Raw genomic sequence first — 22,310 nt, 5'->3', positions numbered from 1 at the left:
AAGTTATTAATTTCATTAAATATTAGTTTCCAAAATTGGCTTCCAGTACTGACGTGGCGAGGCACATGACCTTCTTGGATATGGGAACAACCACCACCGACTAGACAAAGCCTTTTAAGGAAAGTTAATATTTAATTTCCTTAAATAACTTTAGGTCAACCGAAAAGAACAATCAAATCACAAGGAAAAGAAAAAACAAAAGAACACAACATCGAAAACAAATTCGAAATACTAGAATCGCATGCCTCTTGTATTTGGTATTATTTCCAAAAATAACTAGTATGATGCGGAAAGGAAAAATACTAGTTATACCTTTTAGAAAGACCTCTTGATCTTCTACCGTATTCCTCTTCTAATCCCGGATGTTGTGTGGGCAACGATCTTCCGAGATGAGAACCACCAAGGCACCTTCTTCTTCCTTCCTTCAAGTTTCGGCCAAGCATATATTCTAAAGGATGAAGAATTTTTTCCACCAACCAAACTCCAAGGGATGCAAGCTTTCTCTCCTTCTTCCTCAAGCTAGATCCGACCACCTCCTCAAAGCTCCAAGAGATAAAGGATTTCGGCCACACAAGAGGAAGAGAGAAAAGGAGAAGGGCCGGCCACACCAAGGAAGAAAAGAGAGAGAAAATAGAATAGAGTTGTTCACCATGAAGCCTCCTCTAGCCCCTCTTTTATAATCCTTGGTCTTGGCAAATAAGGAAAATTTAATAAAAACTTCCATAATTCTTTTTCCATTTAAAAAGAAAATTTATTTAATTAAAAATAATTTTCTCTTCTCCAATTTATTTGGCCGGCCACTCTTCTCCCCAAATCAAGGAAAGTTTTAATTAAAAAAAAAATTAAAACTTCCTAATTTGTTTCTAGAAATTTATAAAAATTTCTCCAATAATTTTAATCCCTTCATGATTGGTTAATAAAAAGGAAATTTTATAAATTAAAATCTTTCTTTTAAATATGTGGATAAAAAGAAAGTTATCTCTAAAAATTAAAATCTCTTTTAATCTAAAAATAAGGAAAGATATCAAATCTTTTCTAAATCTCTTGTAGAAACTTATAAAAGAGAATATTTAATTTTTAAACTCTCTTTTAAATCATGAACATGGTTAAAAAGGAAAGTTTTCTTAAAATTTAAAATCCACCTTTTAATCAACAAATAAGGAAAGATTTCAAATTTTAAACTCTCTTTTAAACATGTAGATGATTTACAAATAAGGAAAGTTTTTACCAAAAATTAAAACCATCATTTTAATCTATAAATAAGGAAAGAGATTAATCTCTTCTCTTAATCTTTTGTAGAAAGTTATAAAAGGAAAATTTTAATTTTTTAAACTCTCTTTTAAAACCATGATATCCACATAAGAAATAATTTTAATAAAAATCGTTTTTAATATTCTAGTGGCCGGCCACCTAAGCTTGGGACCCAAGCTTTGGCCGGCCACCAACTTGGCTCATCCACTTGGTCTTAGCCGGCCCTAGCTTGGGTTCCAAGCTAGCTTGGCCGACCCCATTGGATGGGTAAGAAGGTGGGTATGTGGTGGGTATAAATCTCTATATATAAGAGGCTACGATAGGGACCGAGAGGAGGAATTGGTTTTGGTCTCCCGATAAAATTAAGCATCTCGTGTTCGCCCCGAACACACAACTTAATTTTATCAATAATAATTCATTCCACTAGAGAACTATTATTGAACTACCGCACCAATCCCAAATTACATTTTGGGCTCCTTCTTATTATGAGTGTGTTAGTCTCCCTGTGTTTAAGATGTCGAATATCCACTAATTAAGTGAGTTACTGACAACTTATTTAATTAATATCTTAGTCCAAGAGTAGTACCACTCAACCTTATCTTCATGTCGGACTAAGTCCACCCGCAGGGTTTAACATGACAATCCTTATGAGCTCCTCTTGGGGACATTCTCAACCTAGATCACTAGGACACAGTTTCCTTCTATAATCAACAACACACACTATAAGTGATATCATTTCCCAACTTATCGGGCTTATTGATTTATCGAACTAAATCTCACCCATTGATAAATTAAAGAAATAAATATCAAATATATGTGCTTGTTATTATATTAGGATTAAGAGCACACACTTCCATAATAACTGAGGTCTTTGTTCCTTCATAAAGTCAGTATAAAAGGAACGACCTCAAATGGTCCTACTCAATACACTCTAAGTGTACTAGTGTAATTATATAGTTAAGATAAACTAACACCTAATTACACTACGACCTTCCAATGGTTTGTTCCTTTCCATCTTGGTCGTGAGCTACTGTTTATAATTTATAAGGAATCGATAACATGATCTTCTGTGTGTGACACTACACACCATGTTATCTACAATATAAATTAATTGAGCAACTACATTTATTGTAAATGTAGACATTTGACCAATGTGATTCTTATTTCTAGATAAATGTTTATACCAAAAGCTAGGCTTTTAGTATACATCCTAACAATCTCCCACTTATACTAAAAGACTAAGCTGCCATATCTGCTGCCATACATCTGATTCCCAACATTTCAAAAGTCTTGCCTTAAGGGCCTTAGTGAAAAGATCTATAGGTCATCATCTGATGCAATCTAGGCAGCAACAACTTTTCCTCGTTTGTATTGGGTGGTACTTGCGCTCTATTGTGTTTACTTGCCTTATAGACTTATGGTTTCTTCGAGTTTGCTACTGCACCAATATTATTACAATAAATTGTAATAATCTTTGGATAAACCAGAAATCATATCTAAGTCTATCTTGAGGTTATTGAGTCATTCAGCTTTTATGGCTACCTCAGAGGCTTGCCATATACTAAGCTTCTATGGTAGAGTCCAGAAAAACACCTATGCTTATCACTCTTCTATAGTTATGACTTTACCTCCTAAAGTAAACACACAACCCCGAGGTTGACTTACTATTGTCCCTTTCCGATTGGATGCTAAAATCCATGCAACCCACAGAAAACTAATTATCTGCCTTATAAGCTAGCATATAATTTCTAGTGCCTCTAAGGTACCTCAATATATGCTTTACCGCAGATCAATGTCCTTGTCCAGAGTTGCTTTGATATCTAATAACTATGCCCACGACAAAATAGATATCCAGTCTCGTACACAGCATTGCATACATTAGGCTTCCCATAGCTGAAGCATAAGGAACTGCCTTCATGTCCTTTATCTCCTTTGATGTCTACGGAGACATTTCTTTAGATAAAGTTACTCCATGCTAAAAAGGTAAGAAACCTTTCTTGGAGTTTTGCATGCTTAAAATGAGCAAGGATTTTTTTCGATATATGAAGCTTGAGATAATTAAAATATTCTTTTCTTGCGATCCCTTATTACTTTGATCCCAAGAATATATTCATTCTCCCAAGTCCTTCATATCGATTTGTTTGGACAATCATACCCTTACTTCTGACAACATTTTGATATTGTTTCCAACTACCAAAAATGTTATCTACGTATAGTACAAGAAATATCACCACGTTTCCATCACACCTTTTGTATACACAAGACTTATCCGGTTACTAAATAAATCCATAGGTCAGGATTCCTTTGATAAACCGGATGTTCCAAGACCTTGAAGCTTTGTCTCAGTCCATAGACTGATTGAGCTTGCACACAAAATGCTCTTTGCCCTTTGCAATGAACCCTTCTGGTTGTTTTGTATGGATGCTTTCTTCAAGACTTCCATTAAGGAATGTTGTCTTGACATCCATTTGCTAAATAGATAAAAGAATCCGAATAGACTTAAGCATGACTACCAGTGAAAAAGTTTCCTTTTTCATCAAGCCTTGCTTTGAAAGTTTCCACCTTCCTGTCTATCTATCTTTTCCTATTGTAGACATATTTTCACCCAATGGCTTTTACACCATCTGGTGGTTCTACAAGCTTCCAGATTTGATTAGAATACTTATATTCTAATTCTGTATTCATTGCTCTTTGCCAAGATGCTGCATCTTTATTTTGGAGTGCTTCATCATATTTCCGGGATCAGACTTATGTTCATTTGGGATCAAGTCCAAAAACTTTCCCAAAACATGAATCCTTTTGGTTGTTTGACAACCCTCCCACTACGATGATGTACTGTATATAATTGTGTATCAATTGTGATACGTGTTGCAGTTTCTTGTGATATTTCATCTTGTACAGTTGGTACTAGATTAGACATGTCCTTTATAATTTCTTTAAGAACAAATTTACTTATGGGCTTGTGGTTTATTACATAGTCCTTTTCTAAAAATCGATCATTGATGCTAACAATGACCTTCTGATTTTTAAGACTATAAACCTACTTTCATTTCTCTAGGATAACTTACAAACAAGTGAATTCCTGTCCAACTTATCATTGTCTCTCTTCAGCATATGTGCTGGACTACCCGAATCCGAATATGCTTCAAAATAGGCTTATACCTATTTAGCAATTCTATATGAGTAGAGAGTTCTGACTTTGGAAGGTACTATGTTCACTTCTGTTTCCAGAGTATATCCTTAAAATGAATTTGATAATTTTCCAAATAACTCATCATCAATCTACTTATTTCCATAAGAGTCCTATACCTTCCTTTTTCTACACCATTCTGTAGGGGTGTACCAGGTGCAGTTAGTTTGGATTGAATCCCTACTTTTGATAAGTGACTCCTAAATTCTCCCAAGAGGTACTTGCCACTACGATCTCACCGTAGTGTCTTGATACTTTTACTTTGACGTTTCTCCACATCAGCCTTGTACTCTTTGAACTAATCAAAGTACTTAGTCTTGTGGCACATTAAGTAAATGTATTTGTATCTTGAATAGTTATCTATAAAATAGATGAAATATTCAATACTACCTCTTGCCTGGATAGTCATAGGATCACACAAATCAGAATGAACCAATTCCAACATATCTTTGGCTCCATACTCCTTAGACTTAAAAGCTTCTTGGTTATTTTTCCTTCCAAGTAAGACTCGCAGGTTGGAAAGATTTTCACTACTAATGAACCCAAAAGTTCATCAGCTACCAATGAATCTTACTTAAGTTAATATAATCTAGATTTAAATGCTAAAGATATGATTGGTTCATTTCCGAAGGTTGCTTTCTCTTAAAGTTAGAAGATGTGTTACTAATTTCCATTTGTTGCATCGTGGGAGTTATTGGATTATAAATTGTCAACCAACATACCAGAATAGATAACTTCCCTATTTTTCTTGATAATAACTTTGTTATCAAAATAGACACAATATCTATTCTATAATAGTTTAGAAACTGAAATCAGGTTCTTTCTAAACTTAGTATGTAAAGACAATTTCTAATAATCCATATTTTATTCCTATTAGAGAATTAACCTCTCCCACTGCAACAGCTGCTACTTTTGTAGTAATGCTCATGTGGACGGTGTTTTTATTTTCATTTAGTTGTCGGGTTTCCTGGAACCTTGCAATGAATTGCAGACATGATTAATGGCATCTGTATCTATACTCCAGGTTCTGGTAGATAACACCACTAGACATATTTCAACTAATGAATTAAATACACCTAAATTGTTCTTAGTTCTAAGAAGACAGTCTACCTTAATGTCCAAGTCCTATTTCTAATCATTGCAATTGGGACTACTAAGTCTTTTCTATAGTATAACAACTAGGGGATTGACAAACATTTTAAATCCTAAGAACCACAAAAATATTTGGTCAAGATCAATTCTTTTAAAATCCCTATGAATTTTGTATGCCACGATAGTGTGGACGTATACAAAATCAAAAAAGAGATTTTATCCATTAATTTTATTATCTCGTCAACTTTACTTTATGATGAATAAAATTAATAGTTGATCTGTCTTTGATCAAATATTTGGTCAAAACTTTTTGAATTTAAAATAACATTGATTCCTCAAACAATATTATTTAAATTCACCAACACCTCAAACACCGTGAATTTTGCATGCCACGATAGTGTGGATGTATACAAAATTTAAACATTTGTAAGAGGAGGGTTTTACCCATTAATTATCTTATCAATAAATCTTTTTGACAAAATAAAACTACCTCAAACACCGTGAATTTTGTATGCCACGATAGTGTGGACGTATACAAAATCAAACATTTGTAGGAGAAGTTTTTAATTTTATTATATTGTCAGCTTATTTATTTGACAAATTAATAGTTGGTTTTCTTCGGTCACACAAACAATAGCAGTGACTCCGATGGGGAGGATACTATTAGATGTGCCTAAGTGTATACCATTACTTGACACTAAGTCCATTAATAAGATTGTGCCCCTTCCGATGGGGAAGATCGCACGCTCTTAATTAACTTCCTATAGTCATCCAAAATGGAAGTTTAAGCTAGTGATCTGCAAACAAGCTCATCCGATATGGAGGAAGGTACTCAGAGCCAACGCGCAAGCTTGTTGCATCACTTATAAACCAGTAATGGAGACCGTGGAATTTATTTAAAAATAAATCCCTCTCCCACTTAGTTATTTAAAGTGAGGAATTTTGACTATGCTAGCCTACTTAGCATGCATACTAACAAGCACACACAACACAGCATAAAAAGCAATAAATAGAAAAATTAATTTTCAACTATTATGACTTTTATCTATTGCTGTCCTCCGTGTGTCGCCAACCCTAGCTGCTGCCATCTTTGGCCACCGCCACCGGGTCTAGTTGTCGCATCCATCTTGCTCCTTGTTCCGCTGCGCCTCTGGTCCTCAAAAGGTTTCACGCCTTGCAAGATTCAATCTGTGACATAAATAGAATTTTACATTTTTCGATCCTATATTCCTCGAAGGAATGTACATGTAAACTAGATCGAACATAAAATAAAATTTACATCCATCGATCCTATATTTCATAAAAGGAATGTACATGTAACTAGATCAAAAAAATAAAATCCTAATAAAACTAAATACAGCTCCTGCTGTATTTTATAATACAATCATGCACACAGAATAAAATGCCCTTAACATGTCCAATGGTCCAATCACATACATAATAACTATAAGCCATAATAGTTGGATCCTGCATCCACAAAGTTAGCACATCCTACTATTAACCTGCCTAAATTATGTATGACATGTGCATAATTAAACTAATACCAAATACACAGAGGCAAAACCCTAGCTCTGATACCAATTGTTGGTTGTTACTCGGAAAACCTAATGGTTCCACTGTACAAAAATTTTGTACAAATGTCTAAACCTTTTCCTAGCTACCATGTGTTCTTTTAAATTAAACTTGGATCGCCTGCGGAACTTAACACGTTTGATCCAAAGTATAATCTATTTGTTCTTTTAGGTTTAGACTCGGATCTCCTGCGGAACTTAACACGTTCGATGCAAATCACCTAAGTTATTAATTTCATTAAATATTAGTTTCCAAAATTGACTTCCAGTACTGACGTGGCGAGGCATATGACCTTCTTGGATATGGGAACAACCACCACCGACTAGACAAAGCCTTTTAAGGAAAGTTAATATTTAATTTCCTTAAATAACTTTAGGTCAACCAAAAAGAACAATCAAATCACAAGGAAAAGAAAAAACAAAAGAACACAACATCGAAAACAAATTCGAAATACTAGAATCGCATGCCTCTTGTATTTGGTATTATTTCCAAAAATAACTAGTATGATGCAGAAAGGAAAAATACTAGTTATACCTTTTAGAAAGACCTCTTGATCTTCTACCGTATTCCTCTTCTAATCCCGGATGTTGTGTGGGCAACGATCTTCCGAGACGAGAACCACCAAGGTACCTTCTTCTTCCTTCCTTCAAGTTTCGGCCAAGCATATCTTCTAAAGGATGAAGAATTTTTTCCACCAACCAAACTCCAAGGGATGCAATCTTTCTCTCCTTCTTCCTCAAGCTAGATCCGGCCACCTCCTCAAAGCTCCAAGAGATAAAGGATTTCGGCCACACAAGAGGAAGAGAGAAAAAGAGAAGGGTCGGCCACACCAAGGAATAAAAGAGGGAGAAAATATAATAGAGTTGTTCACCATGAAGCCTCCTCTACCCCTTCTTTTATAATCCTTGGTCTTGGCAAATAAGGAAAATTTAATAAAAACTTCCTTAATTCTTTTGCCATTGAAAAGGAAAATTTATTTAATTAAAAATAATTTTCTCTTCTCCAATTTATTTGGCCGGCCACTCTTCTCCCCAAATCAAGGAAAGTTTTAATTAAAACAAAAATTAAAACTTCCTAATTTGTTTCCAGAAATTTATAAAAATTTCTCCAATAATTTTAATCTCTTCATGATTGGTTAATAAAAAGGAAATTTTATAAATTAAAATCTTTATTTTAAATATGTGGATAAAAAGAAAGTTATCTCTAAAAATTAAAATCTCTTTTAATCTACAAATAAGGAAAGATATCAAATATTTTCTTAATCTCTTGTAGAAACTTATAAAAGAAAATATTTAATTTTTAAACTCTCTTTTAAATCATGAACATGGTTAAAAAGGAAAGTTTTCTTAAAATTTAAAATCCACCTTTTAATCAACAAATAAGTAAAGATTTCAAATTTTAAACTCTCTTTTAAACATGTAGATGATTTACAAATAAGGAAAATTTTTACCAAAAATTAAAACGAACCTTTTAATCTACAAATAATGAAAGAGATTAATCTCTTCTCTTAATCTTTTGTAGAAAGCTATAAAAGGAAATTTTTAATTTTTTAAACTCTCTTTTAAAACCATGATATCCACATAAGAAATAATTTTAATAAAAATCCTTTTTAATATTCTAGTGGTCGGCCACCTAAGCTTGGGACCCAAGCTTTGGCCGGCCAGCAACTTGGCTCATCCACTTGGTCTTAGCCGGCCCTAGCTTGGGTTCCAAGCTAGCTTCGCCGACCCCATTGGATAGGTAAGAAGGTGGGTATGTGGTGGGTATAAATCTCTATATACAAGAGGCTACGATAGGGACCGAGAGGAGGAATTGGTTTTGGTCTCCCGATAAAATTAAGCATCCCGTGTTCGCCCCGAACACACAACTTAATTTTATCAATAATAATTCATTTCACTAGAGAACTATTATTGAACTACCGCACCAATCCCAAATTACATTTTGGGCTCCTTCTTATTATGAGTGTGTTAGTCTCCCTGTGTTTAAGATGTCGAATGTCCACTAATTAAGCGAGTTACTGACAACTTATTTAATTAATATCTTAGTCCAAGAGTAGTACCACTCAACCTTATCTTCATGTCGGACTAAGTCCACCCGCAGGGTTTAACATGACAATCCTTATGAGCTCCTCTTGGGGGCATTCTCAACCTAGATCACTAGGACACAATTTCCTTCTATAATCAACAACACACACTATAAGTGATATCATTTCCCAACTTATCGGGCTTATTGATTTATCGAACTAAATCTCACCCATTGATAAATTAAAGAAATAAATATCAAATATATGTGCTTGTTATTATATTAGGATTAAGAGCACACACTTCCATAATAACTGAGGTCTTTGTTCCTTCATAAAGTCAGTATAAAAGGAACAACCTCATATGGTCCTACTCAATACACTCTAAGTGTACTAGTGTAATTATATAGTTAAGATAAACTAACACCTAATTACACTACGACCTTCCAATGGTTTGTTCCTTTCCATCTTGGTCGTGAGCTACTGTTTATAATTTATAAGGAACCGATAACATTATCTTCTGTGTGTGACACTACACACCATGTTATCTACAATATAAATTAATTGAGCAACTACATTTATCATAAATGTAGACATTTGACCAATGTGATTCTTATTTCTAGATAAATGTTTATACCAAAAGCTAGGCTTTTAGTATACATCCTAACACCTAAACCTAAGTTCATCTTGTAAGAGGAAGAGAGCCTTGTGAGAGGTTTGCTCCACCGAGAAGGAGTAAGAGCTAGCTGGAGATTACCGGGGATTGATTCACCGAAGGATTAAGGGTTCGTCCACCTCAAGGACACGCCGTGGAGTAGGAGCAAGCAATCTCCGAACCACGTAAAGGATTTGTGTTAGCGTTTGCTCTTACTTGTTTATTTTCATTGCTTTAGTTTTCGTATTCCGTTTGCTTAACTAACCTTGTAGAGAAGAATCAAAATTGGGGGTGACCTAGCTATCCAACCCCCCTTCTAGCCGGCCACCGATCCCTCACAGGAGGCACCAGCCAAGCCCTTGGCGCCGACCGAACGCAGGCCACCGACCGGCCCACAACTGCCCAAGGGGTCGAGAGCCGAAGGAGCACGACCACATCAGGAGACGAGGGAGCATGTCGTGCAACATGTGGCCTCCGGCCGGCCAAAGGCATTGAAGAGCAAGGTATGGACTCCCATGTTTTGTTCCTTCCACCAATCGGCGTCCCACAACACCCGTGACTTTCGTGGGTTGACGCCAGGCGCCCGACCGATACCAAAGGGTTATCGTCGTCGATCGCCCTCACCCGACCGGCGACACGAGCATCAAACCGCCGGGCGATGAGAAGATGCTAGGTGGTCACCCAAGCGGTAGCACCACCATCAACAGAGGAGCAATGACCATCCCCGAGCTTCACACGAGAAACACAGGTCGCCCGCTCAGGAGGAGGAAAATAGAAGCAATGCCACTCGGGGAAAGATAAACATCATCGTCGGTGGATCGACCAGTGGAGACTCCAACCGAGCCAGAAAATCATACGCTCGGTAGCTGGAGATCCATGCCATGGGATGTAGCTGGGAGAAGGCAAGCGAGCCCAAAATCAGCTTCGGACCCAAGGATCTTGAGGGAATAGAAGTTCCTCACGACGTCACCCACATCATCCGAGCGATGATTGCCAATTATACTATTCACCAAATTTTCATTGACACAGGCAATTCGGTGAATATAATTTTTAAGAAGGCGTTCGACCAGCTCCAAATCGACCAGGGCGAGCTGCTGCCAATGACAACCCCACTATATGGGTTCACTGGCAACGAGGTGCAGCTGATGGACCAAACTAAGTTGGCCATATCGCTCGGGGAGGAGCCACTCAGGAGTACCCAGACCATAAATTTTATCGTGGTGGATGCCCCCTCAGCCTACAACATCATCCTCGGCCGTCCGACCCTTAATGAATTCCGAGTGGTAGTTTCAACCTATTGCCAGAAGATCAAGTTCCATGTGGATGACCGGGTAGGTGAAGTAAAAGGGGACCAGCTGGCCGCTCAGTGTTGCTACGTTGAGATGGTCAAGACCGAGGCCAGATCTACTCGAAAGGCTTCCAGACTAGAGATAAGCGCCATCACTGAAAAATCACCTACTCTAGTTTATGAGGAGAAAGAGGAAGTGCAAATCCATCCTCTTCGAACAAAAGCAACAAATTTCATAACGACCGACCTGGAGGCTGAATAGAAGGCAGAGTTGATCACTTATCTCCATCAACGGTCGAGCGGCGACCTTAAACTCGAGTCTTCGTCAAATCATTGAGCGGCGACGTTAAACCCCTGTCTCCATCAACGGTCGAGCGACTATCTTAAACTCGAGTCTTCATCAAATTGTCGAGCAGCGACATTAAACCCCTGTCTCTATCAACGGTCGAGCGGCGACCTTAAACTCGAGTCCTCGTCAAATCGTCAAGCGGCGACGTTAAACCCTTGTCTCCATCAACGGTTGAGCGACGACCTTAAACTCGAGTCTTCGTTAAATCTTCGAGCGACGACGTTAAACCCCTATCTCCATTAACGGTCGAGCAGCGACCTTAAACTTGAGTCTTCGTCAAATCATCGAGCGGTGACGTTAAACCCTTGTCTCCATCAACGGTCGAGTGGCGACCTTAAACTCGAGTCTTCGTCAAATCATCGAGCGACGACGTTAAACCCCTGTCTCCATCAACAGTCGAGCAGCGACCTTAAACTCGAGTCTTCATCAAATCGTCAAGCAGCGACGTTAAACCCCTGTCTCCATCAACGGTCGAGTGGCGACCTTAAACCCAAATCTTCATCAAATTGTCGAGCGGTGATGTTAAACCCCGGTCTCTACTGATGGTCGAGCGGCGCCCTTAAACTCGAGTCTTCACCAAATCATCGAGCGACGATGTTAAACCCCTGTCTTCACCAAACCATAGAGCGGTGCCGTTAAACCCCTATCTTCACCAAATCGTCGAGCAACGACGTTAACCCCCGATCTCCACCGACGATCGAGCGGTGACCTTAAACCCAGGAGAAGGTATGAACCTTATTGAATTCGTTAATGGTCGATTGACGATCCGCAATTCGTTGGGGTAGATCAAAGACAGACCATGATTATAGCCGAGCGAAGAAACTGGTGTCGAGCATGGAAACAAACAAATCATATAGAAAAGCTCCGCTGAGCGGGCAAATCGTTCATTTCACAAAAGGATACTACCGAGCGGCAGGAATACATTTAGACTTTTCAACTTTTACAGGACTACCTCACTCAAGATAATCGAAAATATCATCGAGCATCGAATCGTTCAGCTGGCTTCGGTTGATGACACCATCTGTTAGGGCTTTAGGGAGGTGGGCGCTTGCCTTCAGCTGACCAAGCGTCCCATCGATCGCTAGCTCGAACGCTCTAATGATCCGCTAGACAACTTTGTCAGTGAACTGGTCCGAGCAGAGGTACTCCTATTTCATCACTGCTAATCGACTTGGCTCATCATGTTGATAGATCGTCAGGGCAGAACGGGAGGCCTCTAGGGCAACTTCGACATCCTTGAGCTTCTTATTCAAAGACTCCTCTCCAGCCACTTGGCAGGCCCGCTCGGTGATAAGACAATCCTCGGTTTCTTTAAGCTTTTGGGTGAGCTGCCGAGCCTCTTGGTTCTTTAGCTCCAGGTCGGCAATGGCTCGTTGTTTCCTTGTGGTGGCCAACTCGAGCTTTTTGTCGTAGGTCTTCAACTGTGTCTCCATCTAGCCCAGCCTGATAGCTTGATCGACCGACTTCTGCTGCTCGGCCACAAGGAGTTGTTGGGCCTTCTTTAGATCGGCCTTTAGCTCGGGGACTAATGGCCCTTGGGAAGAGGATGCGCCGCCTGACAGCTTGAGCTTCTTCAACTCATCCTCCACAAAGGTGAGCCGTTGGCGCATGACCACGCTCTCCACCTAGTACTGCGGATCAAAAGGCAAATTTTAAGCGCCGATCAGAGGTATATTCTGAATTGATCTACGTACCCCAGTGGACATCTGCAGGTGACTATTCCCAAGCGCTCCTAGAGACATCGCCGCCGCTCAGGCCCTCGCTTCCTCCCAAATACTGGCAAGTGACCCGCGAATTAGAATCTTGTGCTCGGGGATGGTTGGTCGGGTGCATTGCTCAAGATAGTCCTTGGTGGGAAAATTGAGGGTTACGGTCACCGATCGTCGACCGCTTGGGTCTGAGGAGGAGGAAATCGTCGGACCAGAGGGAGCAGCAGTCGACGCTGGGTCGATCCTGGATCGCAGTGGCCTCCGTTGGGTTCGGGACGGAGGTAGAGGCGCGATCGATCGTGCGACGATAGGCTCCATCGGCAAATCGGCCAAGGAGGGTGTCTGATCGGATGAAGTGGCCTCCACTGTTTCAGGGACGGCCGCAGGAGACGATGTACCCCCTCACTCGGAGGGTCTCACGGTCGAGGTGGCGGAGCTGGATGGATTGTCCTAGCGGCACCTCTTGCGCCTAAGGAGGGGCACTCCGTCGGAAGACTCGGAGCCTTCGGTCTGATCAGTAGGTTGCGCTTCGGGAGTTGGGAGCGGATAACCAACCACTTCAGCATTGGTCGTCTGGTCGGTGGCACCCTCACCCACGGCGGGCGTCTCCCCGCTACCAGTAACTGTGCCCTCCTGGGAGGCGACTGGCATCAAGCTAAGGCTCGCCATCTCCTTTAGCTTGGTCAGACCGGTCGCACGTGCTTGCATCATGATTTCAGCTGCAAAAGAAAAGAAGAAATCAGTTAGATTCTAGGGAGAAGGGTAAGAAATCTCATACCTAAATCGCTCGAGAGCCTCGCGCAGATCAGACTCAACCCAAAGATATACATAACACCCTCCAGTAATAGCTTGTGGATGTCGTATTTCTAACCGGCTAGCATGTTCGCTGCATGAAGATAATCCGGTCGGCTCCTGTACTTCTTCAGATCCGACTGAGGGGGTAGTCCGACCTGCCAGCGCGTCCGGAAGCTCAGTCATTCAGGAAGTCGCAGAATGAAGAAATACTTCTTCCAATGTTTATTGGAAGAAGACATCTAATCAAAAAATACTAGCCCGGCCCGAGACTGAAAGAGATAGGTCCCCATCTCGGACTACTTAGGGTAGTAGAAATAATGAAAGACTTGAGGGGTCAAAGGGATACCGTGTAGACGGAACATGACAACTACACTACACAACAGATGAAAAGAATTTGGTACTAGTTGGGGGAGAGGAACGCGGAAGTAGTTACAAACTTCAAGGATGAAAGGATGGATTGGGAAGTGAAGACCGACCATAAATTAGTCTCTGAACAGACATATTGTGTTGATCGGTGGATCATTGGGTCGGTCGGACAAAGAGGCCAAAATGATTTTATAGTCAGGGGGAATTTCAAAAGAGTTTAGGAGGCTCTCGACATCGCTCTCATCAAACCTAGTCTCCATGGTCGTATACCATAGACCAGGAGCGGGGTCGGACGATCGGGAAGAGCTCGCCATCACCGGAAAATGAAAAACAGGAGGTTCGATGAAAGTTTAACAGAGCAGTAACCAGGAAATGCAAAACGAACACTTGGGAAACTGCGGGGAATGTAGGGGGCTACGAGCGATTGAAAAATTGAAGGAAGGTGAGAGCTTATAGGAGAAGGAAATGTCGCCGCAAAAAGGAGCGGAGCATCGCCGGAGCACCGATTGCACAGGAACTTGCCGACAACCTTCGCAGAAAATGCAAGTAAGAAGAAGAAGTCGGGGCTACGACTTTTATAAAGTGCGGGCTCGGCCGACCGGGGTCGTTCGATGTAGGTCACGGAAGCTGAAGCGTAGATCTAACCATCGAATTCAAACCGCCAAATGTCACATCAACATCTGTCACTTCGGGCTTGCGGTGATAGCGGTAGTGGCACGTGGCACACGCCTACAGGGCAGCATTTAATGAACGCCATGTACAGGCGTGGCCACGCGTCTGGCTTTAACGGGGATGATTTACATGAATTCCGAAGGGATTCGGATGGTATCAGCGTGGACCGCTCTCAGCCAAGGATAGAAACTGCAAATTTCCAAAGTGCGAATATGTGAAGTACCGATCAACCACAAGGAGCAATCTCAAGGTTGTCCGACACCCTCGGGCGGACCGAATGGGGTCTAACCAGCATCACGGTCGATCGGCCAACCGATCCCCAGACTAGCTTGTCCAGTTAGTCAGATTTACAGCCTCCTTCAACTAGACTTGGGGGGGGGGAGACATGTGATCCGGTGATGTGGAGATGTCCAGGTAGCAAGGTGGTCAATGACATGGTGGAGGTCAAAGTCAAGTTGGTCAACGCCCCGGTATTATCGTCCGATAGGGCAACCCCCTTTCCCGATCGGGAGGAAAACTCGCCGAGCCTACATGAAGCAGATGTTAGCACAGCTCAGTCATGTACCGAACTTTCGGCGCTCAAACAGACAAGGTATGGGCCGAGCGGCCAGCCCGCTCAGACTCACATCAGGAAAACTGTGACGACCGAGCAAACTACATTCAGATACAGCTCCTCCATTCTGCATAACAGCGGAGCCCAGACCATGGGATATTGGCCGAGCGGCCCTTCCGCTCAGCCCGAGGACAAGATCACTCGGACGGTCGATGGCTGGCTAAGCGGCTCTTCCACTCGGCCTGCAACCGACAATAGGAGGATCAGAGAATATCCTTATGGGAACCCGTGCCGCCGACAGATGGCATGTCTGGCGGCATGGTCAGGCAGAAGATCGTACGATGGAAGCTTCCGTTGTCTTGTTAGAGATATGCACAAGTCGTTAAGGTATGGTGTCAGGAAAACTTTTCTGACACGTCTTTTCAGGGTATGCTTTGAGGAGCATGTGTATCTCGGGAAGCGTGCACATGCTCTCCGAGAGTCTATATAAAGACCCCCAAGCTTTGACGGAGGTATGCATAATCTCTATTGTATCTATAGTTACCTTGCCATTTTACTTTCTTGTTTCTTCTACATCGGCGTTGGTTGGCTTGAGCGTCGGAGGGCCATCGCCGGGGAACCCTTCCCTGGCTTGGCACTGACGTTGCTATGGTTGCAGGTTTCACTGACAAGAAGTCCACCAATGGTCAACAGGAGTGCCATATCCTCAGCATCCATCGTCTCGACTCTCGAACATGATCAAATTTGGGCCAGTCAAAGGGATGTCATGCAAACGGAACAGGACAACAACGTCGCACAACAGACAAAAAGAATTTGGTACTAGTTAGGGGAGAGGAACGCGGAAGTAGTTACAAACTTCAAGGATGAAAGGATGAATTGGGAAGCGAAGATCGGCCACAAATTGGTCTCTGAACAGACATATTGTGTCGATCGGTGGATCATTGGGCCGGTCGGACGAAGAGGCCAAAATGATTTTATGGTCAGGGGGGATTTTGAAAGTGTTTTGGTGGCTCTCGGCGTCGCCCTCATCAAACCTGGTCTCCATGGTGGTATACCATAGACCAGGAGCAGGGTCGGATGGCCGGGAAGAGCTCGCCATCGTCGGAAAACGAAAAACAGGAGGTTCGACGGAAGTTTAACGGAGCAGTAAGCAAGATACGCAAAATGAACACTAGAGAAACTGCGGGGAACGTAGGGGGCTGCGAGCGATTGAAAAGGGGAAGGATGGGGAGAGCTTAAAGGAGAAGGAAATGTCGCCGCAAAAAGGAGCGGAGCGTCGCCGGAGCACCGATTGCACAAGAACTCGCCGACAGCCTTCGCTGAAAACGCAAGTAAGAAGAAGAAGCTGGGTCTACGCCCTTTATAAAGTGCGGCCTTGACCGACCGGGGTCGTTTAATCTAGGTCACGGAAGCCGGATCGCAGATCCAGTCATCAAATTCAAACCGCAAAATGTCACATAAATATCTGTCACTTCGGGCTTGCGGTGACGACGATAGTGGCACATGACACACACCTACAAAGCAACATTTAATGAATGCCATGTACAGGCGTGGTCGCGTGCTCGGCTTTAATGGGGATGATTTGCATGAATTCCGAAGGGATTTGGATGACGCCAGCGTGGACCGCTCTCAGCTAAAGATAGAAACTACAAATTTCTCAAAGTGTGAATATGCAAAGTACCGATCGGCCTCAAGGAGCAATCTCAGGGTTGTCCGGCACCCTCGGGTGGACCGACCGGGGTCCAACCAGCATCACGACCGATCGGCCAACCGATCTCCAAACTATCTTGTCCAGTCAATCGGACTTGCAACCTTCTTCGACTAGACTTGAGGGGGAGGTATGTGATCCGGTGATGAGGAGGGGTCTTGTTAGCAGGGTGGTCAATGACACAGAGGAGGTCAAAGTCAAGCTAGTCAACGCCCCGGTATTATTGTCCGATCGGGCAACCCCCTTTCCCGACCTGGAGGAAGAATCGCCGAGCCTACATGAAGCAGATGTTAGCACAGCTCGGTCATGTACCGAGCTTCCGGCGCTTAAACAGACAAGGTATGCGATGAGCGGCCAGCCCGCTCGGACTCACATCGGCAAAACAGTGACGGCCGAGCAGACTACATTCAGACACAACTCCTCCTTTCTGCATAACAGCGGAGCCCGGACCGTGGGAGGTTGGCCGAGCGACCATTCCGCTCGGCCCAAGGACAAGATCACCCGGACGACCGATGGCTGGCCGAGCGGCTCTTCCACTCGGCCTACAACCGACAAAAGGAGGATGAGAGAATATCCTTCCGGGAACCCGTGGTGCCGACAGATAGCATGCTTGGCGGCATGGTCAGACAGAAGATCGTACGATGGAAGCTTCCGTTGTTTTATTAGAGATATGCTCGGGTCGTTAAAGTATGGTGTCAGGAAAACTTTTTTGGCACGTCTTTTCAGGGTATGCTTTGAGGAGCGTGCACGCCTCGGGAAGCGTGCACGCGCTCCCCGGGAGTCCTATATAAAGACCCCCAAGTTTCGACGGTGGTTGACTTGAGCGTCGGAGGGTCATCGCTGGGGAACCCCTCCCTGGCTCGGCACTGACGTTGCTGTGGTTGCAGGTTTCACTGACGAGAAGTCCACCAACGGTCAACAGGAGCGTCACGCCCCCAACATCCATCGCCTCGACTCTCGGACAGGATCAGTTTCTATGAAAGGACAGACCATAAAGATGCTCGGTTACCTTTCTTAAAATGGACCCACAATTTTTGTATTTATCAGAGAGGAAACTTTGAATGTATAGCTTACATGCAGAATATTCTCTATTTTCTGTGACACAAAATACCAAAAATGTAACATAAGACCATTGGGTTGAGGAGCCCACTATGTGTTTAGCTGATAATCTAATCAAGCCTCCCGAATGTCCCGATCGACTTTCATTCGAAAGTACCACTCGGTCGGATTAAAGAATTGTAGCCGAAGACTCCGCCTTCGCTCGGCCTCTTCATTGAGCCAGAGAGCTCGAATAGACCAAATATCCAGCTAGTCCAATCAACTAGATCACTCTGCTAAGCTATCGGACACACTGAGAGCTAGTTAACTGTGTATTTTTGAACCAAGGATAAGACTGACAAAGGATCCACGTTCGATCGACACCTCAGTCCGATCAAATTAATGGTTCGATTGGGGCTCAAAGCCCTATCAATGTTGTGTGAATCAATGTCCGACCGGCCTCTTAGCTGAAGTAATCAACTACGCTAGCTTTAAAGGTTAATCATTTCTTAACTTTAACCGCTCAGCTAGCCCCTAAATCATGATCCATCTCGGGGGGTCACCTTAACGAACTGATACAATTTGTAATACAAATCCAATGTTTATTTAATATATATACATGATACACCAGTAATATATAAAATACAGAGATGTTTTCTAAATGCAATAACCAACCCATAAAAATTCTGGATATGTATATGAGTCTCATCTGTATAACTGACACTTGTCAGAGTTGATGCCACTGGTGTTGAACACGCTGGGTTCCGCCCATTCGTAAACTCCAAGTGACGACGCAATTAACTAGTCAATTGTAACAAAATATTACGCTAGAATACATGTCATCCCTTCGGAAGATAAACCATTAAGTCAATTATAATCTACCGTAAAAAATAATTAGGGGTGGAAACACAATTACTAATCAAACATGATCCATTCAGGCGCCATTCAATTCAATTATATATTAATTTTTGCCATCAGCTGGGCAGCCACATTTCTGCTAATTAAAGAACTGTTTGTTGATAAATACTTTGTGGGCCAATCTTGGAGAAGTACGAGTTCAAGGTTACTTTATGGAACATGATCAACACATGATCTAAGAGGCCTCTACCTTATTGAATCTATCATTAACGTAGAGTGATAGAGTTTCTCAATTGAGTTTTGAGTTTCTCAATTGAGAATTTATTTCTATTATTCGAGGTAGAGTGAGTTGTAATTCTTTCTATTTTAACAGGTATTGTTTCTTTCACTTAAAAATTTATTTCTATTCAAGGTAGAGACGTAGAGTGACTTGTTTCTTTCTAGTTTAACCAGAATATATTATTGTTTCTTTCTTATCTGTATAGCAAAGAGTTTCAGATCTGAATGGAGGGAGAGAAAGGATTAGTCGATCGATTTAGTTTATTCCCTGGCCCTATAGAGATATTTTAGGGTGCTGATGGTGTCTTTGTTTCTAGATATTAATAGTTTTATCTAGCTGGAGTACTCTTCCTAGTTCATCGATCAGTTTTTTTAGTAAATAAGTACTTGCATGAATCAACACTTAAGCCTAGCTCGATGAGTCGGTATAATCAGGGCTAAGATTGGTAACGTAGAGCCGTAAAGGGATGCACGAATCTTTTCAGTTTCACAAAGTTCAATAATAACTCCGTTTTTATAAATAAATTTGGACATTTCAATCCCAAGACTACCACATGTTAAAATTTGGCCATTTTCAATATCTCTAATTGCTAATTATGTTCTGCCTGCTTTCAGATACCTTTCATTCAAACATTAAATTTAACTTAAAGTTCAATTATGACCGACAAAATTAAAGCTAGTTAGGCATTCATTGCATGGTTTCTAACGTCCATAATTGTGGCGCGCGCTGATAATTGGTTTATATCAGCAAGAACAGCGTTCCGGCCGCCTTTTGATTCTTTAATATCTGTAGCGTGCATGATGTGCTACGAGCAAATTATCAAACCTGGAAGCAACGTGACCAATTATAAACCACTGCACAGCAATTCAGCAAATTATCACACGTTTTTCCTTCAGTCTCGATCACCATTATATTGTCAAGTTAATTCATCAATCGTATACATATCTGAAATTAACCTGCATTAATTTAAGCGCCGAGAGGTTCCCCACAAGCAACAGAATACCCTGGCCTGCCCCCCTGCATGCTCCTCTATAAATAATTGAAGTCTCGAACCCACTCGGCAATTCATTCGCCAAATAGTAGATCTAATTAAGCGACCATGGAGACGAAGAAGTTGGCCGTGCTGGTGTTGTTGGCAGTGGTTGTGCTCTTGGTGGCCACCGAAGCCATTCCTTTCGAGGATAAGGACTTGGCATCGGAGGAGAGTCTGTGGAACCTGTACGAACGGTGGCGCAGCCACCACACGGTGACGCGGGACCTCGACGAGAAGAAGAAACGGTTCAATGTGTTCAAAGAGAACGTCAAGTTCATCCATGAATTCAATCAACGGAAGGAAGTGCCTTACAAGCTTCGCCTCAACAAGTTCGGCGACATGACCAACCAAGAGTTTCGTGCGGTCTATGCCGGTTCCAAGGTGGCCCACCACCGCTCTCTACGCGGCGATCGACACGAGGAAGAAGGCGGCGGGAGCTGCTCTACCGTCTGTGGGATTCCGACGTCGGTCGACTGGAGGCAGAAGGGTGCAGTTACTCCCATCAAGGACCAGGGCCAGTGTGGTAATTAATCGATTGCAAGGTCAGTTGTTTTCGATATTTTTGTGCAAAAGATAAAATAATATGTTATAAAATATGATCAGGGAGTTGTTGGGCATTCTCTACTGTGGCTTCTGTGGAGGGCATAAACCAAATCAAGACCAACCAATTGATCTCCTTGTCGGAGCAACAACTCGTAGATTGTGATACCAAGTACAACAGTGGATGCAATGGTGGTCTCATGGACTACGCATTTGAGTACATCATGGAAAATGGAGGTCTCGCCACGGAAGAAAACTATCCTTACACGGCTGAAGATGGAACGTGCTCGAAGGTTAATTAATTATACATTTTGCAATGATTAATATGTTAATATAATCTTGGTATATAGTTGGTGCGGATGAATAAATTAATGTAACTTTCTTCTTCGCATGCAGGAGAATTCACCGGCGGTTACAATCGATGGCTACAAGGATGTGCCGGCCAACGACGAGAAAGCTTTGATGGCGGCCGTAGCCAACCAACCGGTGTCAGTTGCCATCGATGCAGGAGGCTTCCAATTCTACTCGGAGGTTTGCCATAGCTCATTCTTATATATGTATTCTATTAGTTCGACATCAATTTAATTATTTCGATCAAATTAAAAACTCTTTGCCGATCCAAACGTATAGTATATTTAATTCGATATCGCAGGGAGTCTTCACGGGGCCCTGTGGCACTGACTTGGATCATGGCGTCGCAATCGTTGGGTACGGCGCAACGAAGGATGGGACTAAGTACTGGATAGTGAAGAACTCATGGGGAACAGAGTGGGGCGAGAGTGGCTACGTTAGGATGAAGAGGGGAGTTTCGGCCAAGCATGGGCTGTGTGGTATCGCGATGGAGGCATCTTATCCTATCAAAACATCCCCTAACCCTAAGGAGACTGCGGGATCTTCCAAGGATGAACTCTGAGATGATGATACTTGACTGAAATTATATTCACGCCTGGAATTAAGGATGCAGATGATGGTTAAACCTGTGATGTTTCTTTAATGTGTTCTCCTAATTGTGTGTGCATTTCACTTCAGTGAAAATGGATAAATAAATGCATTTCTTCGACTAATTGAGATTTAATTTGCAAATAAATATTCATAGTAGTGGACTGGTTCTGTTCTTGCATCTCGAAGAAATTGGGAGCGGGACAAAGCAGAGCAGACTGATGCAGATATATACTTATCAGAAGGCTGTGGTTCACAATAAATTAATAAGCTATAAGGTCAAATGTGGTTTATGGTTGAATTATTCACAAGATATATTTTGCATTAACAATTCATACATTAATTTTGCTATTTAAGGTAGTTGAGTAAACGCATCTTATTTCATAAAAGAAATCATTTATA

At 42.0% G+C, this 22,310-nt stretch overlaps 1 protein-coding gene across 1 annotated transcript; it reads left to right on the top strand.

Annotated features, from left to right (window-relative positions):
* The first annotated feature begins 20,495 nt into the window (after positions 1-20,495).
* On the top strand, positions 20,496-21,920 carry LOC122044940 (thiol protease SEN102-like). The gene is made up of 4 exons (XM_042604993.1): positions 20,496-20,952; positions 21,033-21,262; positions 21,366-21,500; positions 21,622-21,920. The coding sequence occupies exons 1-4, from the start codon at positions 20,496-20,498 to the stop codon at positions 21,880-21,882; spliced, it is 1,083 nt and encodes a 360-aa protein (XP_042460927.1). The 3' UTR covers positions 21,883-21,920.
* The last annotated feature ends 390 nt before the right edge of the window (positions 21,921-22,310 follow it).

This window comes from Zingiber officinale, chromosome 1B, assembly GCF_018446385.1.
Source record: "Zingiber officinale cultivar Zhangliang chromosome 1B, Zo_v1.1, whole genome shotgun sequence".
Taxonomy (NCBI): Eukaryota; Viridiplantae; Streptophyta; class Magnoliopsida; order Zingiberales; family Zingiberaceae; genus Zingiber; species Zingiber officinale.
This window is presented reverse-complemented; position numbering and strand designations above follow the sequence as displayed.

What these genes read in the sequence shown, in the direction of transcription:
- LOC122044940 (XM_042604993.1), top strand. Translation starts at nt 20,496, where the DNA reads ATGGAGACGAAGAAGTTGGCCGTGCTGGTGTTGTTGGCAGTGGTTGTG. An exon ending in CAAGGACCAGGGCCAGTGTG is followed by an intron (nt 20,953 to 21,032) that starts GTAATTAATCGA and finishes AAATATGATCAG; the next exon opens with GGAGTTGTTGGGCATTCTCT. An exon ending in GCTTCCAATTCTACTCGGAG is followed by an intron (nt 21,501 to 21,621) that starts GTTTGCCATAGC and finishes TCGATATCGCAG; the next exon opens with GGAGTCTTCACGGGGCCCTG.